Source organism: Carlito syrichta, unplaced genomic scaffold (assembly GCF_000164805.1).
Source record: "Carlito syrichta isolate Samal-C Ts95f unplaced genomic scaffold, Tarsius_syrichta-2.0.1 Scaffold308579, whole genome shotgun sequence".
NCBI lineage: Eukaryota > Metazoa > Chordata > Mammalia > Primates > Tarsiidae > Carlito > Carlito syrichta.
Window position 1 is genome coordinate 16,661 of NW_007252675.1, and position 27,602 is coordinate 44,262.

A 27,602-nucleotide genomic window follows, 5' to 3' on the forward strand; every position below is an offset into this window, starting at 1 on the left:
GCAATACACTCACCTCAGCCTCCCAAGGCACGGGATTACAGGCTGAGCCACCAAGCCCGGTTTGTTTGTTTACTGGAGACAAGGTCTCCAGTATGGTGCAGTCGCACCATCCTGGCTCACCACAGCCTCAACTTCTTGGACTCCTTCTGCCTCAGCCTCCCTCCGCCTCAGCCTCCCAACTAGCCGGGACTACAGATGCACACCACCACACCCAGCTAATACTTGTATTTTTTATAGATTAAAGGTCTCACTATGTTGACCAGGCTGGTCTTGAATTCCTGAGCTCAAGTGATCCTCCCATTGTCTACTTCCCAAAGTGCTGGAATTACAGGTGTGAGCCACCATGCCCGGTTGGAAACTATATTTATATTTTGTATTTGCATGGTTCCAAATGTAGCAAATAGCTATATTCTTTATTTCTGTGAATAGAGAAGCTTAGTTAAATTCAACCTGTAGTAAGTTATAAGTTATCTTCTACTTCTGAGATATTCTCGTAGCAAAACATTTATATTTAAATATCCTACTTTTCTATAATGTAGCCCAATTTGTTAATAATTAAAGATCTCACTACTTTATAGGGTAACAAGTGTGCCTCTCCTGTTCTCCCCGTTTTACAGATGGAGAAATTAGCATACAGGGAAACTGACTTATCAGATGTCAGAGCAAGGTGTTGGTGGATCCAGGGATAAATCCCAAACCTCCTAACTTCTTGACCAGTTTTTAGTCCACTGACTATGCAGCCTAGTGGTAAGTATATTTTTACCCTATCTTGGAGGTAAAGGGGATTAAGGGACCTAGCAAAGACTGAATTTAAGGAATTCCTTGTTACTAATTAGACCACTCATTATTCGTTTCTTTATAGCCACAATTGCCATTTTCCAGGTTGGGAGAGGAGGTTTGAAGTTTTGCTTTTTAAATGCCTAAATAGTATTCTATAATAGTTTAGTCACATTGGAGATTATTATTAAGAAAGGGAACTCTATCATTTAATGAATTTGTTTTCTGTGTCAGGTACCGTGCTAAGCACTTTATATTATCTTACTTGAGTATCATTAAAATTTACTGCCATTTCTGGAAGATATGCATTTTTGCCATTTTTTATGGTGACTTTTAAATAGGACTAGTTGAATTTATTAGAAAAGTATCTTGTAAATTTCAAGGTTTAAATCCTAAATCAAATTTGAGTTTTATGGAAACTAAGAACTTTATTAAAAATCTTAAAAGAAAATCTCTTTACAATTAGGCATAGTTTACTAGTTTATTATGTCTTATTCTATTTTTATCCCTTTCTTAGGACTTACTGAGGTAGAGTGATTTGTCTTGTCTGGGATTAAGTTAAGCATGTTCTTCTACTTGACACTGGAATTTTCTCTAAAGCCTATTCTTCTGCCTCTATATCTGCAATAGTTAGGATTCTTTTAGTTACTAGGGAGGTTGAACAACCAAATCACATGAAAAGAAAGGGTGTAATGGGCCTCTCGAATCAGTCCCATAGACCAGTAGTATATTCTCTCCACCATCCCTACCTCTGTTTCTCTCTGCCCATTGGCTTTGTCTTGCTCATTGTAGACCTGCTCTCTCCTTTATAGTAAAAATTATGACCACAGATATTGACCACTTTTCACTTATCTTATATTCCCTCCCATGCCTTGTGCCCCAGCTATATTGGACTGCAGTTGTTCAACATGAATTTGCACACATTAAATTTGTGTAATCTAAGATTTTCTAGTAGCCACACTTAAAAAAGTAAAAAGAAGAGGAAAATTAATTTCAAAATTTATTTAACTTAGTGTGGCTAAAAGATTATTTTGAGCCGGGCTTGGTGGCTCAGTCTGTAATCCTAGCGTTTTGGGAGGCTGAGGTGAGTGGATTGCCTGAGCCCGTGGGTTCGAGACCCGCCTGAGCAACTTGGCGAGACCTCATCTCTACAATAAATCAAAAAATTAGCCGGGCGTGGTAGCGTGCGCCTGTAGTTCCAGCTACTCGGAAGGCTGAGGTGGAAGGATCGCAGGAGCCCAGCAGGTCGAGGCTGCGGTGGCCGGGAGCGGCCACTGCACTCCAGTCTGGGCGACAGAGTGAGACTCCAACTCAAAAAAAAAAAAGATTATTTTGACATATAACCATATAAAAATGTACTGTATAATAGAAAAACTTTTAAATCTGGTATGTGTTTTACACTTACATCACATCTCAAATCAGACATTAAGTTTTATCAGAAATACTTGATCTGTATTTAGATTTCAAAAAAATTGCAGTTGAAAAAGTAGATTCACATACTTAATTTTGTCCCAGACATACTTAAATGTTTTCATAGTAATTGCACTGTCAGTTTTTAAAATAATACAATTAAACAAAATTAAATATTCACTTCCTGAGTCACATTAGCCACATTTCAGGTACTCATTAGCTACATGTGCCTGATGACTACCATATTAGACAGAGCAGCTCTAACTAATATAGTGCTTCGTGGCAATGTTTCTTTACGTTACTCCCTATCCATGGTATACTTTTCTTAACTATCCCATTCTGATCCCCAAGACTCAATTCAGATGTCATCTTTTCCATAAAGCCTTAACTTTTCTTCCCACCACCTTCCCAGGTAGAACTGGTTTCTCCTCTTGCCTACTGAGCCCCATACCTACTTTTAACACAGCACCTGTAATACTTTGTCACGCATAATGTAACTTTCTCTTCTAGACTGAAGAGAGTACCTTGTGGTTTTGAATACTCATTACCTAGCACAGGGCTGTAACTAGTCAGTTCATTTTTTTGTTTAAAGCATGAATGAGTATAATTTCAATATTGAAATAACAAAGGCTTCAAGGATTATTTTGAAAACAGTAAGTTGGAAAATGGAATTTAAATGTCAAATTGAACAAGATTTAATAAGAAGCTTTAAACCTATGACATTGCATTTATTCATTTTATTGACCTAGATATTTGAGATATAAAGGAGAATAAGACATGTTCCACACTGATAAATAATGCATAATTAAGATATACTCATGCTCAAACACAAATACATACAAGATATAGATAATGTTGCTACTCTCTCAGTTCCCATAATACTGTTTGATGCTTAGTGAAAGAGAATTCTAAGGTTGAATGGGATCTTAGAAGTTTATCTATTTAACGCCCATGAATTTTCTCTCAGCTTGGAAAAATTTCAGAATCTTTGGTGATAAGTGACCATTCAACCTTTCTGCTTGTGCATTTTAGGGTATGAATAACTAGTCCTCCACAGGACAGTTCTCATTGCCAGAAAGTCTGACTTTGACATCTGCTTTCCTGCAGTGAATGGTTTTTCAAATGCTTCCAATCAAAAGACATTTTGTGCAACCCTTAGTGAGCTTTCTAATAGAATATAAGCTAAAGCAGGGGTTTTTATCTGTTTTATTCAGTGAGATATCTCCAGTGCCTAGAATAATAACTGACAAATAGCAGGTAATAAATATTCGTTGAATGACTGAGTCTACATAAACAGGATGCGGAACAGTACTTCAATTCAGTTTTTTGTTTGTGGATTTACTCCCTTTAAGTACTTTTATTAATAGTCCTATGTGGACTATATATTTTTTATTTTTATAATTATTTTATTTTAAAAGAGAAAAATGAGGGTTAGGTACATCTGTGGTCATCATACAGGTAAAGTGTGGCTACCCTTATTGATGTTATGTGCCCCTCCCCCTTCCCCTGGCAGTGTCCCACTACTGCCAATCCCTTTCTTATAGTATTATGATAAATGTTCAGGGTCCCCTATGTGGACTATATTTCATTGCTGTTGCCTAACCACTTCTCCTACTCCATGGCACTATTAAACTAATTGAGTCCAAGTTTCTCTCATCTGTAGAAAGATTTTGATAATATCTGAGGTGATATATATGAAAATGTCTCAACTGAACTTGGTATATGGCAGTTGTAGGTATTAGTTAAATCTGAAATGGAAGCAGTACAGCAACCTCTGAGCTGACCTCAACATTCCAGGAATATAAGTTCGTTTTTTTAAATTAATTTTTTAAATTGTAATAGAATATACATAACATAACATTTACCATTTTAACAATTTCTTGGTGTACAATTCAGTGGCATTAAAGACATTCACTTTGTTGTGCAATCACCACCACCATCAATCTCTAGAACTTTTTTCATCTTGCAAAATTGAAACTGTATACCTATTAAACAATAGCAAGTTCATTTTTAATATTAGCTTAGGTAAAGCATGATTGAAAAAGTCAATCTGTAGTGGAAAAAATACATTTTAAAACTAAATATAAATGATTTTTATATCATCTGTATCTTTAAATAGTCTGTTTTCAGTTATTCTTTGTTAACATTAATAATCGATAACTAACCATAATGGTTTCTGTCTAAGTTTCATTCTCTGTGTCATAGTTGTTTTGGTGAGAGCATACACTGTGTTCCTTGGTGAGCAGGTCTGTAAAAATGTACCCCTAAAAGTTCTAGGAAGCTGACAGGCCAAAGAAAGAGGCTGACGTATCCAGTTTCTCAAAAAGATACTTTTTTTTTTTTTTTTTTGAGAAAGCAGGATTTGAGAGGACAGAAAAGCTCCCACAGTTGGAGGAGACCAAAGGGGTTGTCCAAAAGAGACATTTTGTAGAGATTTGCAAACAGAAGCCTTGTCTGTGTCTTGAGGGGTGGCAAGACAAGAAGGTGTTCCCCAAACCCAGAACTTATATACTATAGGGAAGGAATATGTAGGACAATTATAGGGAAAGACAAGAATGCTATGTGAGTATGCCTAAGGGCAGGAATTATAATCAAGACTCTTTTGACCCAGAGGCAGGATTTATCAGTAACTACCTGCTCTTACACAAGGAACAGTAGATAAAATAGAAATTTTAGAGGCATTCCTGTAACTGGGGTTAATTAGAAGTCAACATGGCAGATTAGCATCCAAGATGGAGTTGCTTTAGCTTCCAACATTGAAATTGACTTCATATGGATAATTCTTCTCTCATTGTATAACTCTTTCAGAGTTTGGTAAAAAAAACTTGTTTTTTGATCGCTTGCTGTGTGTAGTAAGCTCCAGGAATATGGACTGACTTAATAGTATTTAGTTCTGACACTTTGTGACAGGCATAAAGATAGGAGGTAGCACTTGAGGCTGTTACCAGAAAACGATTGCAAAGTAATATTTGTACTGGACAAGGAGGAATAAATAGTACTATCCTAAATAGAGACGAGAGAAAGGTCCAGAAGTATGAAAGAATATGATTTTTTTGATATTTGGGTATATTTGGAAATCCAAATATACCCAAATATCCAAATATACCTAAATATATCCAAATATTTGGGCATATTTGGATATTTGGGATACATTTAGGGCTTGATCCTTGAAGACTTTTAAACAGGGTGGTGACATGTTTTTATCTGATCTGTATTTTAGAAAAATTATGCTGATGTATGATTAGAAAGCAATGAGATCAGACATAGGAATTAAATGTTTTTATTGGTCAAGGTGAGAGGTAATAAAATCCTAAATGATAATAGGAACAGAGGAGATGGAAGAGAGAAGATTTTTATTTTAGAGGTAGAATTAGCAGAATTGAATAACCAATTGGATTTGGAGGGCAAGGAGATTCCAGGTTTCTGATTTGTTATTATTAACGGAGATAGGGACTACCAGGGATGAAAGATAATGCCTAGGGAAAAGGAATAAAACTGATTATTAAATAGTACCTATATATCATAATATACTCTGAAACATGTCTGCATGTCTGTTATTCTTTTTTTTATTTTATTTTATTTTTTTTTTTTATTTGAGTTGGAGTCTCACTCTGTCGCCCAGACTGGAGTGCAGTGGCCGCTCCCGGCCACTGCAGCCTCACCTGCCAGGCTCCAGCGATCCTTCTGCCTCAGCCTTCCAAGTAGCCAGAATTACAGGCATGCGCTACCATGCCCGGCTGGTTTTTTGATTTATTGTAGAGATGAGGTCTCGCTGCCCAGGCGGGTCTAGAACCCGCAGACTCAGGCAGTCCACTCACCTCAGCCTCCCAGAGGCGCGGGATTACAGGCTGAGCCACCGAGCCTAGCTAGAGTAGATTTCTAATTATGAAAATAATTGAAAAATTCTAAACATAAATTTAAATTATGCTTCCCTAATATCTTTTGCCTCTGTCATCAATTTAAAGCCTGATCTGGTTTCTAATCTTTATTAATGATTTTGAGGAAAACAGACATAGAAAGACAAGGGACATCAAGCCGGGAGAGAAGACAAACACTTGGAGTAGGACACTGGCCAGTGTGACTATAGTATAGTGGAAAACAGAGACGACATAACAGACAAGGTTAGAGAAGTGGCAGGAGCCAGATCCTCCCGCATGACTTTGTTAAGCACCCTTAACTCAGTGAGAAACTATTAGAGATCCTTAAGGAGAGAAATGACTTATCTGTTTTATGTTTTTTATTTATTTATTTATTTATTTTTTTAGTCAGAGTCTCACTCTGTCACCCATACTGGAGTGCAGTGGCCGCTCCCGGCCACCGCAGCCTCAACCTGCTGGGCTCCAGCGATTCTTCCGCCTCAGCCTTCCGAGTAGCTGGAACTACAGGTGTGTGCTATCACGCCTGGCTAATTTTTGATTTATTGTAGAGATGAGGTCTCGCCAAGTTGCCCAGGCGAGTCTCGAACCCGCGGGTTCAGGCAATCCACTCACCTCAGTCTCCCAAAGCACGGGATTACAGGCTGAGCCACCAAGCCTGGCTTGTTTTGTTTTTAAATGCTTGATTTGTATATGGTTATAGATAGGGGTCCAGTTTCAGTCTTCTGCATGTGGTTAACAAGTTCTTTCAGAATCATTTGCAAAATAAGGTTTCCTTTCCCCCATGTTTGTTTTTGTTTTCATCGACTTTGTCAAAGATGACTTGGTTAAAGTTTCTGGTTTTATTTTCAGATTCTCTGTTCCATCCCATTGGTCTGTGTGTCTGTTCCTGTAACAGCACCAGCTGTCTTGGTTACTGTGACTTGTAGTAAAGTTTGAAGTTTGGAAGTATGATGCTTCTAGCTTTGTTCTTTTTGCTGAGGATTGCTTTAGCTATATGGGCTCTTTTATGCTTCCATATGACTTTCTGTACTGTGTTTTCTAGCTCTGTTAAAAAAATATGATGCTGGCAATTTGATAAGAATCGCATTTAATCTGTGGATTGCCTTGGGTAGAATGGATACCTTGATGATATTGATTCTTCCAATCCATGAACATAGATTATTTTTCCATTTGTTGTGTGTCATCCTTGATTTCTTTGAGCAGTGGTTTATAGTTCTCATTGTAAAAGACTTTTACATCTTTAATTAGGTGGATGCTGAGGTCTTTTTGGGTTGTTTTGGTGTGCCTATTGTGAATGGGATTGTGTTTTTTATTTCGTTTTCTGCCTACTTGGTGTATAGAAATGCAACTGTTTTTTGCAAATTGATTCTGTATCCTGAGACTTTGCTGAAGTAGTTGATCAGTGTGAGGAGGTTTTTGACAGACTCTCTAGGATTTTCTAGGTTTAGAATCATGTCATCTACAAAGAGGGATAACTTAACTCATTTGCGATCACTGACATGAAATTACATCATTCCAGATTCTGTACCTGGTTGCCACTGACATGAATTTACATCATTGCAAATTCTGTTTCTGAATAATATATACTCGGTTTATAATCTGAATAAAAATACAAAAGTACAGAATACTAGTCAGAGTGATGTCTGAGGCAAAAATTCTGGATATGTCTGCAACTTTCAGCTGTATTGAAAGAGGTGATACTTTAGAAAAGACCATTTCGCTTGCGCTTAACAATAGAAGTTTGCGGCAACCAGCTTCAGAGTTTTTTTAAATTTGCACCCGCAATCGGTATTAGGAAAGTGAAAAATTTGCTGATCGTGAACATATTAACTTCCTCTTTTCCTATTTGGATACCCTTAATTTCTTTCTCCTGTCTGATTGCTCTGTCTAGGACTTCCAGTACCATGTTGAATAAGAGGGGTGAGAGTGGGCACCCTTGTCTGGAGTGTGTCCACGCTCAGAACTTGAAAGTTTCTTTCCTCAGCAATGTTTTTGCCACAAGTTGGCACCAGCTGTTCTGCATTCCAGTTTTCTACCTGTGCACTCAGTGGGAATCAGGGAGGGGATGGCCTCCCTTGTGGCAGCACTGACAGGAATAGCAGAGCCATCAGTTGTGCAGAAGTATTTGCACAGGGAAAGAGGGATTACCAGGATGATAGGGATCCTCCTGGCTTCCCTTCCCTTGCTAGAGACCATCCACATTCAGAACTCAAAAGTTCTTTCAACAGCAGGGTCCCTCACTGCAGCTTGCCCCAAACCAGAACCTGCAGTGGTAGAACCTACCTTTAAGGCAAGTGAAAGCAGCTTGGCTGAGGTTCTCGCCCAGCCTGGGAGTTACCTTGCAAGGAATGAGTTCTCAGGGATGGTTTGTCCAGAGGTGTTCATAGCTGAATGGGTTCTTAGCTCCATGTGACCTCTAGCAACATACATACTGGCCTTTTCCTGTATGGGACTGGAGTCCCATGAGATTCAGGGGCCCTACTTGCCCATGGCAGGAGCCAGTGCTGAGTTCCTCATTTCCCATATTCATCATTTCCCACATCCAAAAGCTGCTCTCTGTTTCTGATGACCCGGGTGGGAAGGGGCTCCCTGGCTCCAAAATAGGCTGACTGTTCTCTTTCCTTCCTGCTCTCTGTGTCCCAGTGGTCCTCTGCGGATTGTGGGATGCTCCTCTGTCTCAATTGCTCCAACTGCTGGGGCTCTCTTCCTTGGTGTACTCCATGAGAGAGGCGCCAGTCGGCGGCTTCTAAGTGACCATATTGAATCTTGTCAGTATTGTCTTTTGAGTGATATCTGATCAGATCATTTACCCATTTTTAATCAGATTGTTTTTGTTTTTATTATTTTGCTGTTGAGCTCCTTGTATATTCTAAATATTGATCCCTTGTTGGATGAATAGTTTGCAAACATTTTCTCTCATTTACAAGGTTGTCTTTTCATTCTGTCGATTATTTCCTTTGCTGTGCAAAAGCTTTTTAGTTTGATATAATTCTGTAACGTCTAATTTTGCTTTTGTTGTCTGTGATTTTGAGGTTGTCTCCGTAAAATCTTTGCCTAGATCAGTGTCTTGAAGCATTTATCCTATATTTTCTTCCAGCAGTTTCATAGTTTCAGGTCTTACATTTAAGTCTTTAATCCACATTGAGTTGATTTTTATATATGGTGAGAGATAGGAACCTAGTTTCATTTTTTTGCATATAGATATCCAGTTTTCCCAGCACCGTTTATTGAAGAGACTGTTCCTTACCCAATGAATGTTCATAATGCCCTTGTTAAAAATCAGTTGACTATAAATAAATGGATTTATTTCTGGAGTCACTACTGTTCCATTGGTCTTTGTGCCAGTTTAAATGCCAGTACCATATTGTTTTTGTTACTATATCTTTGTAATATATTTTGAAGTCTAGTAGTGTGATATCTCCACTTTGGTTCTCTTTTGCTCAGGTGGGGAAAGGAGTTAGGTTGGTCAATAGATAGAGGTAGAAAGGAGGTAGGTTGGTCAATAATTATAGTTAGGTCGGAGGAATGGTTTTGGTGTTCTTCTGCAGAGCATAATGACTACAGTTAATGATGTATATTTCAAAATAGCTAAAGAGAAGATTTTAAATATTTTTACCACAAAGACATGGTAAATATGTGAGGGGATAGATATGCTAATTACTATACTCTGATTTGATCATTTCATAATATATGCATGTATCAAAACATCACTTTGTACCCCATAAAAACATACAGTTATTGTCTGTCAATTAAAAATAAAACTAAAAAAGAAAGCAGATACTTGCAAAGTCTTTGAGAGGATGAGAGACAATGGAATCTGGTGCAAAAATGGAGGATTGACTTTTGATAAAAACAAAGATGCTTCATCCACAGTAACAGGAGAGAAGTCAGAAAAATGATAAATGAGTACATTCATTTATTTACCAAAACAGACATTTAACTGAGCACCTGCTACTGTACTACACACTGGGAATTCACCACTAAACAAGATCAAGTCTCTACCTTCATGAAATGAGTGGAAGGGTCTTACACTTTCTGTTTTCTCAATGAATCCTAAATTAAAGTCATCCCCTAAGAGTAAAGTTGGAAGAAATAATATTTGGAATTTGAGGAAAGAGAAAAGATTGAAAAAAAACTTTTTGTAAAGCGAAAAAGTAAACATAGTGGGGAGATGTATAATTTCTTGGCAGTGTAAAGTGGAATTTGAGAATTATGGTCATGAGGTTTTTTTAATTTTTGTTTTTAACTCAGGAGGTATGTGTGCAAGTTTGTTACATGAGTATTTTGCGTGATGGTAAGGTTTAGACTTCTACTGACCCCATCAACCAAATAGTGTGCATGGTTACCCAACAGGTAATTTTTAACCCTTGCATCCCTCTGTTCCTCCTCCCTTTATGAGTCACCAGTGTCTGTTGTTTTCATCTTTATGTCTGTGTGTACTTAGTGTTTAGCTCCCACTTAAAGTGAAAACATATGGTATTTCATTTTCTATTTCTGCATTAATTCTCTTAGAATAATGGTGGCCTTGAGTTTAAAGTGAGACCAGTGAGCTTGCATTTGTTTTTCTTCAGTACTAGTGAGCTGCTGGGGCAGGCATAGTATAGGGTAATACATAGCTTTAACCAGAGTTAGGGTTGAGGTTTTGCTAGGTTCAGTTTGACAAAAAGGAGGCAGGAGGGAGTTAAAGAGCATTTACCAGGGAATGATTTTAATGAGAGGCCATGGAATCTGAGCTGGGCAAGAAGTGAAGCTATGATGAGCGACTGATGATGAGAAAGTGGTAGGATCAGTAGATGAATCTAAATTTTCAAGCAAGGAAAACATATTCCCATTATATGAATAATGTGTCCTCTTGATAGAAAATTTGAAAATATGTAAGATTAGAAAATAAAAAAGGAGGGAAACCTAGTACCAACAGCCAAAGATAACCAATTATTTATATTTGCTGTGTTTACTTCCATCTTTCTTCTAATGATATTTGGGGATTGTATGGCAGCTAGGGCTGCCATAACAAATACCACAGACTAGGTGACTTAAACAGAAGAAATTTATTTCTTTACAGTCTGAAAGCTGGAGGTCCAAGATCAGAGTGTCCACAGGGTTGATTTCTTCTGAGGCCTCACTCCTTGACTTACAGATAGCCATCTTCTCCTCTGTCTTTACATTGTCTTTCTCTGTACCTGTCTGTGTCCAAATTTTATTTTCTTATGATGACACCAGTCATACCGGATTAGGAACTACCTTCATGACCTCATTTTAACTTGATTGCCTCTCTTTTTTTTTTTTTTTGAGTTGGAGTCTCACTCCTTCACCCAGACTGGAGTGCAGTGGTATGCACGCTCACGGCCACCCCAGTGTCAACCTTATGGGTTCCAGCGATCCTTCCGCTGCAACCTTGAGTGTAGCTGGAATGACAGACGTGCACTACCACGCCCGGCTATTTTTTATTTTATTGTAGAGATGAGGTCTCACCAGGTTGCCCAGGCCGGTCTCAAACCCGTGGGCTCAGGCAATCCATTCGCCTCAGCCTCCCAAAGTACTGGGATTACAGGCTGAGCCACCAATCCTGGCCTTTAATTACCTCTTTAAAGACCCTTTTTCCAAATACAGTCACATTCTGAGGTACTGAGGAATGGGAATTTCAGCATGAAATTTTCAGAAGACAATTCAGCTCATAATAGGGGTGCTATTTGTTTTTAGTTGTTTACATAATTGTGGTCATTCCATGAATATAATTTTTGTTCCTATATTTTACCTGTTAACATCATAGCATAAACGTTTTCCCATTTGTTCTATAGCCTGTGTAAAAAATTAACAGCTGCAGAATACTTTGTTAAGTGATTGTATTGCTAAATCTTCATCAGTCTGTTGTTTTGAACCACTCAGGTGTTCTCGCTTCCCTCCTTTGTTGTTATAAACAATGCTAAAGCTTTGTAAATACAACTTTTTTTTGTATTTTTTATTATTTCCTTAGACTAGAATCTCAGAAGTGCATTACTTTATTAAAAACTATTGGGCTGGGCTCGGTGACTCAGCCTGTAATCTCAGCACTTTGGGAGGCTGAGGTGAGTGGATGCCTGAGCCTGTGGGTTCAAGATCAGCTGGGCAACTTGGTGAGACCTCGTCTCTACAATAAATAAAAAGTTAGCCAGGCATGGTAGCGCGCACCTGTAGTTCCCACTACTTGGAAGGCTGAGACAGAAGGATTGCCAGAGCCCAACAAGTCGATGCTGGGGTGACCGTGAGCATGCCACTATACTCCAGCCTGGGTGACTGAGTGAGATTCCAACTAATAATAAATAAATAAATAAATACTATTTATACATCTTATATTTTCCTTCCACGTGGCTATTTTTTTCTTCTTCTGCAGTGATAGATTGGAATGATGTTAGAAAACACAAATATGGTCACCTATCAGATTCTGCATCCCAATATCAAGGTAAGAAAAAAACTCTGTGTAGCATAGAAAATTTTTATTTGACACATCTTACCATAAAACCTTTGTTCCTAGAAGTCTGAGTTTATAAGTAAATGGTTATATTAAAAGCAAATATTGCAGTTTGCAAAGGTATCTGTCTAAAGCAGTATATTTTGAGCTGGAAATAAGGAAATTTAGATTATGAATATAGATAATCCCAAATTAGCATTATAGCATTAAGGCATAGTTGCTCAGCCTCCCTGGTTTTCCATAGTTTTTACAAGTTTAGCCTTGGAAATAAGGCAAAACGGGTGGTCGTACTTACACAGCTACTGCTGAGAAATTCAGTATCTTTCAAGGTAAGATAACTGTACTAGACAAATGCTCAATCCCCTGTTTTACCCAAGAATTTCACCTTCTATCATCTTAGTATGTTTGTCATGATGACTTACACTATAACATTTTTTTCTTTAATAGAAGCTGCCGACATCCTGGAACTAGGTAAGATATTTTTCTTGTGCTTCTGTCAAATAGAATTACTAAGCTAGGAATTAGATTGAAATCAGTTTTAATCAACTAGGAAAATAATTCCATGTGTCTCTGTCTCATAAATCAGTGAATCCTGTATTCTTGTCTGCCAATTAGCCCATGTAATTCATCTTAGTTGTCACATCAAGTGCTACTTAGGAGGAGGCCACAGACCAAGCTAACAAAAAGGAAGGGAAGATGGTTAATTACATAGAGTACAGGGAAGAATGAATGGGAAGTGAATCAAATTAGAAGTAACTTAATTCACTGAATCCAGAACTAAAATAAACCCTACTGTCCATAAATCAGTGTTTGGTGGGATTTTCCCAAAATAAATTACTCATAAGATAACTTGAACTGACATTAAACCTAAAGATTTTTCTAACTTTATTCAATGAGTAGAAACTGAAATATTAAAATATTATCAAGTAACAAATCAGACTGATATGCATTTAATTTTCCTCTCTGCTTGATGTACTTCAGGATTAAGATTCGAGGAATAAAACTAGTACTAATGTTTCTCAATTTTCAGGGTTCCTGCATAAACATCAGTCTTAGCATCTTAGAATCCTTTAAAATCCTTCTGTGTGTTACATTAATGTTGATATACTGATACTTATATCAATTTTTTTTAAGGTGAGGAAGTAGGATTTATTGACAGGACAGAAAAGCTCCTGGAGTGGGAGGGGGTTGCCCTATCAATTTTTGTTCAAATATTTTGATGTATTTTGTTACAGCAAGTAGATGTATTCAGCTCTATTTTTATCATTGTCTATTTGCCTCCTCTTGCCTGTTCTTCCTATAACATATTACTTTTTATTTGTCCACTGACACAAAAGATAACAAAATAGTAGAACACTAGACTAGGAGTCAGAACTCCTAGGATTTTTGTGAGCCAATTCTGCCACTTAGTAACTTTGTGACTCTGATCCTTAGTTTTCTTTTTTGTAAAGTGGGGATAATAATCCCATTCTGCCTACTTCACAGGGTTGTAAAGAAGATTACATGAGCTAATGGATGTGAAAACATCTTAAAAACTCTCAAATACTTTTCAACTTTGGAGGATTATTATGGTTTTCATTCTGTTCAGCGGCTATACTCAGACTTTAAGTCAAATCTTCTGACATTCTTTGAAGTGAAGCATTCTATGAATGTGAGCTGAAGAAATGAATGAAATGAAATAATGCAGGTAAAGATGCCTGGCAGTTGGTAAATGATAGTTGTTGTTTTTTGTTTTTTTTTTTTTCTTTTTTCCTTAAAACTTTCCTCAAATTTTCTAAGGTACTGATGTGTGGTGGAAAAAGCATGAATATAGAGAGGAATCAAACAAGCCTTGGTTCAAATTCCTATTCTCCACTTACCAGTTTTGTGACTTTGGGCAAATTATTTAATCTTTCTGAGCCTATTTCCTCATCTTTAAAATGGACTCAAACCTACTTTGCAAGTTGTAGTGAACATGGGAGATATTGAACATAGTCTGGCATGGTGTAGGCAAATGGAAGACAGTGATAGCTGCTGCTGGTTTTGGTTTTGTCATTAATATAAATGATAATAACAATTCTAGTTCAATGACAACTTAAGGCATATTGTAAATAACCTGTTTACTGATAGGGAATTGTGAAATGTGGGTATTCAATTTAACATAAAGTTTATCAGTTATTAAATGATTAAAAAATTTTTAAATTTGAAAGTATATTTTTCTTCAGGAGAGTGTTAGTCCCACAGGCATATCCTCTGATATAAATTAATCCTGCTGATTTCATTTTTCCTGTAACACATAGGGAGTAGCCCCAGATAGCAAACTGAAATAAAATTCAGTGTATCTGTGAAATCTTAGAGTTGAAAAGACCTTAAAATAATCTAACATTTCAAAATTCAACATTTTGCATTTCATATAAAATGTCTTGAACTCCTCAAGTTGTTGGGGACTTATAACCCCCTTGCATAATTCATTTCATATTTAGACAGATTTATTGGGCCAAAATTTGTCTTTTTTTGTAACTTCTGTTAGTCATACTTTTATCTTTTAGTACCATATGGAGCATATTGAGCCTGTCACTGGCCTCTGGGCTTTAGAAAGCAGCTCTAGGAACTGCCTTTTCATTACCACTCTGTCATTTTTCTAGTTTAAGCCACCATCTCACACCCAGATTATTAGAACAGCTTCTTAACTAGTCTTTCTGCCTCTAGCCTTGTCCCCCTTCAGCCCATTCTTCATACTGCAGGCAGAATAAATCTACCCCAAACCCTTCGATGTTTCCTCATCTCAATAATGCAGTATGAAGCTCTCTCATGCCTAAACATTTACTGCTTTTATCTCCAATCTTTTTTCTAAACTGCTTTTTCTTTAAACTCTACCCAGCGGCCATTCCTGAAAGATCCAGTTTTTCAGACAACTTTTTCTCACTTTTAGGCCTCTATACATGCTTTTCTTTCTGTCTGAAACAAACAAAAAATAGTTTTGTTTCTCTTTGTTTGACTCCTGCTCATCCTTTTGCGTTTTAGTTTAGAAGCCTAAACTTTACTTCCTTTAGGTAGCCTTCCACAAACTCTCGGTGTTCCTATAGTCCCCTCTGTCTCTTCAAGTGTAGCCCTTATCACAGTATCTTAGAATTGACTATTTAGTCTTTGTCCCTCACTAGACTGAAGCTCTGTAAGGTCAAATCTGATAATATTTTAATCATGGCTGTATTCATAGCACCCAGCATAATGCTTTGATAAACACTATAAATATTTGTTGGATGGATGGATGAATGGATGAGGAAAGACTCTGAGACTTTACTTTCTTACTCATGCTAATTGTTCATTGTTCCTTCAGGTGACATAGTGTTGGGTCTCTTTCCCATCTGGTCACCATTTACACTCTGGTTTACCAGGTGTGATTTTAGTAGGCCAGAAAAGAGTAGGATTATTACTTGTGTGCATCTTCTTTTCATTTACTTAAAAACTTTTATTGAACTTTTATTAAATTTCAGGCACTGGCCGGGCATGGTGGCTCAAGCCTGTAATCCCAGCACTCTGGGAGGCCAAGATGAGGAGATTGCCTGAACCCATGGGTTCAAGAACAGCCTGGGCAACTTGGTGAGACCTTGTCTCTGCAATAAATCAAAAAGTTAGCCAGGCATGGTAGTGTGTGCCTTAAGTTTTGGCTACTTGGAAGGCTGATGCAGAAGTATCGCCTGAGCCCAACAGGTTGACGCTGGGGTGGTCATGAATGTGCCACTGCACTCCATCCTGGGCGATGGAGTAAGACTCGAACTTAAAAAAAAAATTCAGGCACTGTGTTAAACAGTGAAGATTTAAAAAATGAATAAAGGCCTCTATCCATAAAGAGTTTACGTAAGCCAGGCTCGGTGGCTCAGCCTGTAATCCCAGCACTTTGGGAGGCTGAGGTGAGTAGATTGCCTGAGCTCGCAGGTTCAAGATCCTCCTAGGCAACTTGGCGAGACCTCATCTCTACAATAAATCAAAAATCAGCCAGGCATGGTAGCGCATGCCTGTAATTCCAGCTACTCGGAAGGCTGAGGTGGAAGGATCGCCAGAGCCCAGCAGGTTGAGGCTGCGGTGGCCGGGAGCGGCCACTGCACTCCAGTCTGGGCGACAGAGTGAGACTCCAACTCAAAAAAAAAAAAAAAGAGCTTACATAAATAATTAATGTGATATGATGTGGTAAGTATGAAAGTGAAGGTGTATGCAGGACATTTTAGAAGATAGGAAAATAGTAGAATTTGTTCTGGAGAGACAGGAAAAGTCAGAACGTTTTGCAAAGTAGCATTTTTGCTGCACTTTAGTCATGAGGAGTAGTGACACGGGTTAAGATATGGGACCAAGAAAACCATAAATTTGTTTTAGGAAACTCTAAGGTCCTTTATAGCTTGAATATTATGATTCTATATCTATGAAGCCTCCCAAATCTGGACCTTTCTCATTTTGGGTTACCTGCCTGGACCCTTCAATTTTTTATTTCTTTTCCCTATGTAAGCTGCTTTTCCTGTTGCCTGAAAGTCTGTGTCCAAATGAGGAACCTGTGGTATAGTGAAAAGAACACTGGACTAGCTCTAGATGCTTTGTTTAAAAAAAAACAAAAAACTTCTCTAGTGACTTTTCCTCTATTTATAAAGGACTCTTAGAATCTGTGAGAAAGCAAAAGAATACCTCAGCAGAAAAATGGCAAAAATAAAATACAAACTGGCTGATAAGCCTAAAAAGATCTATATCTTTATTAGTACGCAAATAATTACAAATAAACTATTACAGTATTTTATGTTTATACTGGTAAGATTTATCAAAACTATAGAAATTTTTAAGACAATTTTAGCAAAGATGTGGTAAGCATATTTATACATTTTTGGTAGGAATAAAAATTGGTATAATCTTTCTAGAGGATATTTTGGCAGTATATATTGTAGCAAGATCTTTTTTTTTTTTTTTTTTTTTTGAGTTGGAGTCTCACTCAGTCGCCCAGACTGGAGTGCAGTGGCCGCTTCCGGCCACCGCAGCCTCGCCTGCTGGGCTCCGGCGATCCTTCTGCCTCAGCCTTCCGAGAAGCTGGAATTACAGGCATGCGCTACCACACCCGGCTGATTTTTTGATTGATTGTAGAGATGAGGTCTCGCTGCCCAGGCGGGTCTCGAACCCGCGGGCTCAGGCAATCCACTCACCTCAGCCTCCCAAAGGCGCGGGATTACAGGCTGAGCCACCGAGCCCGGCTGTAGCAAGATCTAAAATATACATGTTCTTTGTCCATTAGTCACACTCTTTGGAATTTGTCCCAGGGAGAGATATTCTTAATAGTGTTCAAAAATGTGTGCACAAAGATACTCATAAAAAAATTAGAAAACACTGAAGTGACCATCAGTTGTATTTAGCAAGTGTTGTAAGTTGGATGAGTTTTGGCACATATAAACAATGGAGGACCAGGCACAGTGGAATCCCAGCACTTTGGGAGGCCAAGGCAGGAGAATCACTTGAGGCCAGGAGTTTGAGACCAGCCTGGGCCACAAAGCAAGACCTTGTCTCTACCAGAAATACAAAAAAATTAGCTGGGCGTGATGGTGCTCTCCAGCAGTCCCGGCTACTTGGGATGTTCAGGTGAAAGGATTTCCTGAACCCGTTTGAGGCTATGTCGAGCCTTGATCATAGCACTGCACTCTGACGTAGGTGACAGAGTAGAGATCCCAACTTAAAAAAAAAGAAGTAGCAGTGGAACATTATTTACACAGTAATAGTGGAGTAGGATTTCTGATCTAAAGTCTTTGATTATCCTTACTGCTGTTAGGAATCTATGTTTATATTTAGGTTGAACAAAGTAGAGTTCTTGTGAAGGAATGTGGACAGAACTGTAGTCAGGCATGAATAGCCAGCATTTCAAATTAGGAGCAGTTGAGGGATTGGGATATATTTAGAGAGAGAAAGATTAGATATATGAAAGGCAACCCCCAAGAAACTGGAATTATCTTTTGGAGGGTAGGCTCTTTGTAGTATACTCAGAATTTGTTTTTTTAGAATTTTATTTTAAAGATGTGGGGTATAATTCAAGGTTAGGTACATAAATGGTTCGTTGTACAGGTAAAGTGTGGGCTTTCCTTTGGTCCTCATCTCACGTGGTTTGTGATCGAGTACCTTTATTGATGTTATGTGCCCCCACCGGCAGTGTCTCCCTACTGCCAATCTCTTTCTTGTAGTGTTATGATAAATGTTCAGAGTTCGCTTATGAGTGAGTATATTATACTCGGAATTTGTTCCTCCAGATCAAACAGTCAACCAAAGTTTTTATCTGGAATTTTTGAGAAGATTGTGTCACAATTTGTGGAAGAAACATCCTGAGTTGTGGCAAATGGATGACTAGTTCTTCTACCATGACAATGCACCTGCCCACACCGCACCAAGTGTTTAGCAGTTTTGACCAAAAAACAGCATGACCCCTCCCCATGCCGTATTCACCCAGTCTTGCCTCTAGTGACTTATTTTTGTTTCCCCAAATGAAAAAATTCCTCAAAGATAAATGTTTTGTTGCTGTGGAAGAGGTGAAACAAAAAAACAGCAGAAGCCTAAAAGGCATCAAAATTGATGAGTTCAAAAACTGTTTTAAGCAGAGGAAAAAACATCCTGATAGGTGTATTGCATCAAACAGAGACTACTTTCAAGGTGACTGAAGTTTAAACATGTAAGAATATAAATGAGTGATATAAATGAGATGACTGACTTTTTCTCATCTGTAAAGTCTCAGCTCAGGTGTTTCCTCTGTAGAGTGTCTGTTCACAACTTTACTAAGGTAGCTCCCAGTCTTTATCACATCATCTCGTTTTAGTCCCATCAAGTACTTATCACTTATTACTTTATTTATTTTCTTATGTGTCAATTGTGTCTCATCATACACCAGAATGTAAATTCCACGAGGGTAGGGGCATCCCTCCAACCCCTTTCTTACTGCCTGGCACATAGAAGATACTTAATAGACATCCGTTGAATGAATAATTGAAAACATTCTAATGATAATGGTTTAATGTATTGAATTGTAATATTTGAATAATATAAAACATCCAAATTTTATATGCTTAAATTATAAAACATTATACCTGTTATTACTAAGATATAATAATCTCTTACCCCAAGTGTAAACTAGATTTTTCTGTTCTATATTGTCAAGGCAACTTGTACCACTTCATTAACTTAAAATAGTTATAATTTATAGCAGATTATTTGTATTATTTACTTATTGTCTCTCTCTGCTTATGTCTAGACTGCTTATCTTATTATCTCTACTTATCTCTATCTTGTTTGCCTGACATTTAACATAATTCTTTAACTAGTTCTTTGTATTTGAAAAGAGTTTAAATATGTATTGAATGAAGAATACAATCTTATGAGATAGATATTTATTATCTTCATCTTTCAGATGAGTAAACTGAGACTTGGAAGGATTAAGTAATTTTTTCATGATAGTTAGGTATGTAAGCAAGACTTTTACCAGTATCTTCTGACTCCCAATATTACTTTCCCTGAGCTACTCCATTAGCTTCTAGACACAGGTATTAATCAGAATTACCTAAGGAGCCTTCAAAAATACATATTCTCAGCCTGTTCTTGGGACCTACCGAGAACTTCTGAAGGTGGGGCCTAGAATTCTGTATAAAGAAGTGAGAAAACTATAAGTATCATTTGGGAATTAATGATTTATACCAGAGGTTTGGCAGATTACTGTTGGGGGCAAATCCAGCCCTCTGCCTGTTTGTGTAAATAAAGTTTTAGTGGAACACAGCCATGCTCGCTTATTTATATATTGTCTGTGGCTGCTTTCACACTGCAAAGGCAGAGTTGAGTAGCTTTGACATAGACTCTGTGGCCTACAAAGCATAAAATTTTTTTATCATCTTGTCCTTTACAGAAAAATGTTCAACTCCACATCTATACCTTACTGCCTGTCTTGTTTCTTTTGTGGTTATTTTAGTACTTGGAGATTTGATAGACATATGATGTCTGGCTTCATGATGGGCATTATAGTGAGTGTTACTGAGTCAGTAAAAATCATCTTGTTTTACAATTTGGTCCTGATAATAAGGACCAAGCCTCAGATAGCCCAAGGAGTCAACTAAAAGGAAATACTAATCTAGGTATGGTTGAAGCAAGTTAACCATCACAGTGGGCAGACTGCTTTAAAGAAAGAGATTCTATTTTATTCTTTTGCTAGTAGGGCATTTTTTTAAGTGGGAGAAAGTCTGAGATTTCTGGCCTGTGTACATTATAGCATAGGGATTGATTACCACAGTTGATATGTGTAATAGAGAGCTGTAATTAATAACTTATTTAATGTGGTACCCCTAATGCTGCCATAATTCTTAAAACCAAAATCTCTTGGGTACTTTTGGTCAGAACTCAGGCTAATACAAGCAGTTAACCAGGACTGACCAAACCTCTAGACCTGTGCTGCCTAATACAGTAGCTGTTAGTCACATATAGATGTTAATAATTAAATGTAAGTCAGTTAAAATTAAATAAAATTTAAAATTTAGTTCCTTACACTAGCCACATTTCAAGTGTTCACTAGTTACATGTGATTCATGGCTACTTTTTTGACCAGCACAGGTACAAAACAATCAGTACAGAAAGTTTTATTGGACATTGCTGCTCTAGGTGCTAGAGTTTAAGATTCTCAGTCCAGTGAAATCCAAGGCTTATTATTTGATTTAATCTTTCATTTGTAAGGATAGTATAATAATTTGTAATGTTTTCTTTTTCCAATAGCAAGCAGCAATGAAATGTATTCAGTTCTTGCGTTAAGGCCCTGTCAACTAGGAGCAAATTCTTCATTAAATTCTTGACTTTAGGAAATATTCATCTCATTTATTCTGTGGACTAACTGTCTAGTCGTAATGATTAATCATCAACCACTTCATTAAATGATTCAGAACTGACTATGATTTCTGGCCAAATCAACTTGGCTTAGTTAAAGATGGTGGGAAAGGAATTAGTTTTAAAACAGAAGCTATAAAATCAATAGAGTGTAAAGTCTTGGCATCATCTTTGGAGTGATTTAGATTTCATCATTCAGTGATTCATTTTTATTCCCAGCATCTAGTGCTTTTTGCATGGCCCAAAGGGGCTCTGTGCTGCTCCACTACAGAGGAAACTTCAAGAAATGCTGGTTTGCTACAGTGTTTTAGCTTGTGAGATTCTCTGGGACCTTCCCTGCTCCATCATGGGGTCACCTCTAGGTGGGTATTAGGGGAAGATTGGTAATTGGTTTAACTTTTAAATAAAGTAATTTGGTAATCTTTTGTGATCCAATGAGATCTGTATTTAACAGCCTGCCCCTTAAAATGTTTTCCCTGACCCCAGCATAGTGTCACCTTAAAGACTGTTTCTCTAACACAGTGTTCTTCAAACTGTGAGAGGTTCTAAGGCCACTTCAAGAAACTAAAAGACTATAGACTCCCCAACTTGTTCTTATCATCAGAACTGCTTCCCAGGTCCTACTTTTCTCTAAAGTACCAGATCTTTTTCATTTTGCACCTCCAAGCAATGCAGCTGTGACTGGGATGAGAGTGGGGTGTGGGTGGATGAAAGAGAGCCAGTGTTTAGAGTGAGGATCCAAGTATAATCTCACTCATCTGGCTTCACCTCCCCTCAAACCCTCTCACGCATGTCTCTAGGTAGCCTTTTCCTCATTCTTCCTGAGCTGAGATGGTGAGATCCAACCATATTGGGTGTTAAAAGCTGTCACTTGACAGCCATAGGGGACCTCTCCAGGAGTCAGGTTGTTCAAAAGCAGTCTCCTCATATACTTTCTGTCTCTTCTGTTCTATTTTCTGTGAACTTCCGGGGCACTTCTTTGAGATACTGGTATATCTTGTTCTGGCATTTTGGATCACTTCTGGAACTAACGTGAAAAATACCTCAGGTCATCTTTAGACCATGATTTTAAAATGTTAATCTAAAAGGTCCACCCAGATTCTTCCCCCTAATACTCCTTAAGCCCAAACAGGGAAGAAAAAAAAAATTTCTTATGCTGAAAACCAGTCTGTAAATGATTTGATGCTTAGTATAGATTATATCCCCAAAACATTTTTTTAGGAAGTTGACTGTGATAGAGATTTCTATTTCCTTTTCAGGTCATTTTACCTGGGACAAATACCTAAAAGAAACATGTTCAGTCCCAGCGCCTGTCCATTGCTTCAAGCAGGTAATTGATTCTCAACATCTTTAGTAAGTGGGAACAAGTAGTTTTTTTGTAGTTCTTAGACAATCAAAGCATGATGTAGAAGCCCTTGGGCTTCTCTTCCGAGAGCCCCAAGATAAACTTCTATGGGAAGAACACAAATCAAGAAGTACAATTTGATCACTGTTGAGTTTTGGCAGCAAACATTCTTTCTAACTTCATCTCAAGTAACACCCTTTCCTCCTCCTTCACCTCCTTGAGGATATTCTGTGTTACTGAAAACAATTGCTAATTTTTATGGTAGTTCTTAATTCAGACAGATAGGAAAAGGAATTATAATCCATAGAAGTTCTTAAAAATGGAGCAGTATCCTTTTCTCTGTACTCAACCCTCCTGTCATAATCCTTTCTTTCTGTAAGAATGTTGATAATGAGTTCATTGGGGAGCATTTTAGAAACTCATCAGAAGTCTTCCAGAGCTTTCCACAAGGATTAAATGCCCCAGACAATGCTCAGATGGTATTGACTGTATCAGTATATGATAAAGCTGATAAGCAAAGAAGTATACTGCAGTTAAACAGAGCTAAACATCAGGAAGTTACTTTCATATCTTCTCCTTTAGTACTCAGTGGTTATTTCCTCAAACTGTTAACATTTCACTTTGAGTTTGAATTTTGTATATTTTCTAAATAAAAATACAAATTCAGGACTTCTACTCATTTGAAAGAATAGGGACTGAACTCATATTTCCACCTGAAAACCTTTCTAAAAAGACAATATATTATACTTTTTTTTAAAGTCAGTGAAGATCTATCAGTCAGGTGGTGATCTCTGAGAGTTGGAAAACAAGTGGATTGAGCCCCTTATGATTTCCCAAATTACTGTCTTAAGACAGAAATGACCATGGCCCAGGAAAAGAGAATGCAGGTTGAGCCCAGCAGACTCCCTAATTTGGGGAAATGGAATTGTGAGTCCAGGGAAACAAAAGTGTCTAGAATCTGTGAGACAAAGTATCAGAGAGGAGAGAGCTATACTCAAGAAAAACTACAAAAATTTGTAATGGGTTTCCTTCAATTAGTCAAGAAAGGACTGCTGTTTTACATGTGTATGTGAGGAAACTACCTAAGGCCAAAAGATTGGGGGGGGGGTACATCTGAAAGGATTAGAAGGAATAGAGCCTGGCACTCACATACAGGGCTAGGAATAATTCCTGATCTCACCAGTTAGACTGAAGAAATCTCATAATTCATTGGATGTGAGGTAGAATACTCAGGAAGCTCTTGCTCAATCATGGGAAATAATTAGCCTTAGCCTGAGCACCCCTTCAAACCAGCCTAACAAATCATAAAGGTAAAACTCAAAAGTGTCAAACTGTTTCCAGCTAACTTAACTGTATCTGGGAACAGTGCCCAAGAAGATTTATAAGAAGGTAACAATATCCAATACCTAACACATAACATTCACAGTGTCTGGCTTTCAATAAAAGATTACCAGGCATGCTAAGAGACAGGAAAATGAAACCAATAATGAAGAGAATAATCAATTGATTGCAACCAACTCAGAACCTATACGGATTATAGAATATCAGAAAAATACATGAAAATAATGTTTTAATTGCATCTGATATGGCAGAGACATGGAAAATATAACAAATATTGTCCTTGTGCTACTATGTGGTCAATGAAAATACACTGAATGGTATTAATTGAAGAAGAGATTCGAAATTAGTAAATTTTAAAACAATAGAAACTATTCAAAATAAAACACAAAGAGAAAAAATGAGAAGGGTACCAGTGAAGTATGGAATAGTTTCAAGTGGCTAATAGATGTGTAATTGGAATCCCAAGAGAAAAGAGGAGATGAAGAACAGAAGAAATAATGGCTAAAAATTTTTGAAAACTAAGAAACACAATAAGTCCACAGATTTAGAAAGCTCAATGAATCCCAAAAATAAGAAACAAGAAGAAAACTGCTCTAAGCCATATCATAATTAAATTACATAAAACCATCTATAGAGAACACTTAAAAGCAGCTAGGGTAAAAAGATACTTATATACAGCGTAACTAAAACAAGAATGACAACATATTTCTTGTCAGAAACAATATAAGCAAGAACAAGAATAGCTTTAAAGCACTAAAAAAAATATTCTGTCAACCTAGACTATTATACTCAGCAAAAATATCTTTCAAAAACAAAGGTGAAATGAAGATATTTTCAGATATACAGAAGCTAAAGGAATTCATCACTAGCTGACTTGGGCTACAAGAAATATTAAAGAAAGTCCATCAAGCAGAAGGAAAATGATACTAGATGAAATAACACAAAGGAATGAAAGTCATTGGAAATTGTAGTTACAAAGGTAAATATATAAGATGTTTTTTTCTTATTAAAAGCTAATAGACTGTGTAGACAATAATTTATTATGGGGATGTGAACAGATATATAAGTAAAATGTATGACAACAATAGCATAAAGAAAGGAGGGGAGATATCTATGTATACCATCATAAGGCAGACCACCATACATGAAGTAGTATAATAATACTAGAAGATAGACTGTGATAAAGATGTTCACTGTAAACCCTAAAGCAACCACTAAAAGAATGAGAAAAAATATTAAGATGGTAGGTTTAAATCCAACCATACTGCTGATCAAATTAAATATATATGGTCTAGACATTCCAGTTAAAAGGTTAAGATTAGGCTGGTTGTGGTGACTCACAACTTTAATCCTAACACTTTGAGAAGCCAAGATGGGAGGATTGCTTGAGCCTAGGAGTTCAAGACCAGCCCAGGCAACATAGCAAGACCTTGTCTCTACAAAAAAAATTTTTTTAAAAGTCAGGCATGGTGGTGCATGCTTGTAGTCCCAGCTACTTGGGAGGCTGAGGCAGAAGGATCACCTGAAGAAAGAAGGAGGGAAGGAAGGAAAGAAAGAAAGGGAAAGACATGAAAAGAATGTTGAGATTGGTACATTGGATTAAAAAAGCAAAACCCAGTTATATACTGTCTTTGAAAAATTACACTTTAAATATAAAAACACAGTAGGTTAAAACTAAAAGTATAGAAGATGAAATATGTGACATTAGCCATAATAAAGTTGAAATGGCTACACTAGCATCAAAGTACACATCAGAGCAAAGAATATTAGCAGGAACAAATAAGTTAATTTTATGATAAAGGACTCAGACAATCCTTACATGAAGCAAAATCTAATAGAATTATAAGGAGAAATAGGTAAATCCAAAATTCATCTATTGTCACTCTAAATACTCCCCTTTCTGCAATAAAAGAACAAGTAAACAGAAAATCAGAAACTATATACTAGACTTGAACACTATTAACTAACTTGATCTAATTGACACATTTAGAACACTATCCAACATATGTAGAATATGCATTCTTTTCAGGTGCATGCAGAACATTTATCAAGATAGGCCACATTCTGGGCCTATCTTATAAAATAAGTCTTGAGAAATGTAAAAGAATTTAAGCAAGACAAAATATGTTCTCAGATTACAGTGGAATTTAAAGGCCAGAAGAAGAACATTATCTGAAAAATCTCCAAATATTTGGAAACTAAGTAACACATTTCTAAATACTCCATGAGTACTTAGAAACCAAAAGGGACATTATGAATTATTTTTAATGGAAAGAAAAAAAAGAACATTTCAGAATCTGTAGGATGCTACTAAAACAGTACCTAGGGGAAAGTTGTAGTTATACTAGAAAAGAAGAAAGGTTTAAATTAATGACCTCAGCTTCTACTTTAGAAAACTAAGGGGGGGAAAAAAGAGCAAGTTAATTTCAAAGTAAGAAGAAGAAAGGAAATTGAGATTAGAGCATAAATCAATGAAATAAACACAAGAATTGTAGGGAAAAAGTCATTTTTTTAAAAGCTAGTTATTTGCAAAGATCAATAAAATGATAAACCTCTAGCCAAATTAACCAAGGATAACTTTGAATAAAAGCGAGAAGACACAAGTTACCAAATTCAGAAATGAGAGAGATGACATCACTATAGATTCTACAGATATTAAAAGAATTAAGGAAGTATTATGAACTAATGTATGCCATTGAATTAGATAACTAAGATGAAATGGCTAGCTTTCAAGAACGACACAAATTATCAAAGCTCAGTTAAGAAGATAGAAAACCTTAATGGTGGTATTTCTGTTACAGAACTTAAAGTTATAGTTTAAAACTTTTTCACAAAGAAAATTAAAAAAAAAATAAAAGAAAATTCAGAAAAGAAATTTTCAGGCCTAGATGACTTCATTGGCTAATTGTTTCAAATATTTGAGGAAAAAATATTACAAATTCTGCAAAGACTCTCCTAAAAAAGTTAAAAGAAGGATTTACCTCCTAACTCCTTCTGTGAGGCAAACATTTCTGATGCCAAAACCATAAAAAGAAATGAAAGAAAACTAAGCAGTATTCCATGTGAAGATACAAACAAAAATTTTAAATAGTATTTTAGGAAAAAATCTAACAATATATAAAAATAATTACTCATCATGACCAAGTGGGGTTCTAGGAATGCAGATTTGGTTTAAATTTCATAAGTCATTCAGTGGAATTTACCATATGCATACATGCTAATGAAGAAGAGAAACCATCATCTCAGTAGATGCAGAAAAAACATTCAGCAAAATTCAATATTCATTACTAATAAAAACTCACAGCAAACTGGAAATAGAAAGAAATGTTCTAACTCCTAAACTCTATAATTTATTTATAAACAATCTATAGGTAACATCATGCTTAGAGGTGAAAGACTAAATGCTTTTTCTGTAAGGTCAGAAACAAGACAAGGATGTTTGCTCTTGCCACTTTTATTCAGTATTGTACTACTACTGTAAATAGACCAGAAAAAGAAAAGTGATCTGGATTAAAGATTAAAACAAACACCAAAGAAAATTATTATGGACAGC

The 27,602-nt window shown here is 36.9% G+C and overlaps 1 protein-coding gene across 1 annotated transcript in view; it reads left to right on the plus strand.

Moving 5' to 3' along the window:
• The window catches only part of SCMH1 (sex comb on midleg homolog 1 (Drosophila)), a 157,803-nt gene that overhangs the window by 9,020 nt on the left and 121,181 nt on the right, over positions 1-27,602 (plus strand). Inside the window, exons 2-5 of the mRNA XM_008065492.2 lie at positions 618-747; positions 12,436-12,504; positions 12,961-12,984; positions 22,623-22,693. Coding sequence (XP_008063683.2) covers positions 735-747; positions 12,436-12,504; positions 12,961-12,984; positions 22,623-22,693 — 177 coding nt within the window. The 5' untranslated portion in view covers positions 618-734. The remainder of the gene's footprint in view (positions 1-617; positions 748-12,435; positions 12,505-12,960; positions 12,985-22,622; positions 22,694-27,602) is intronic.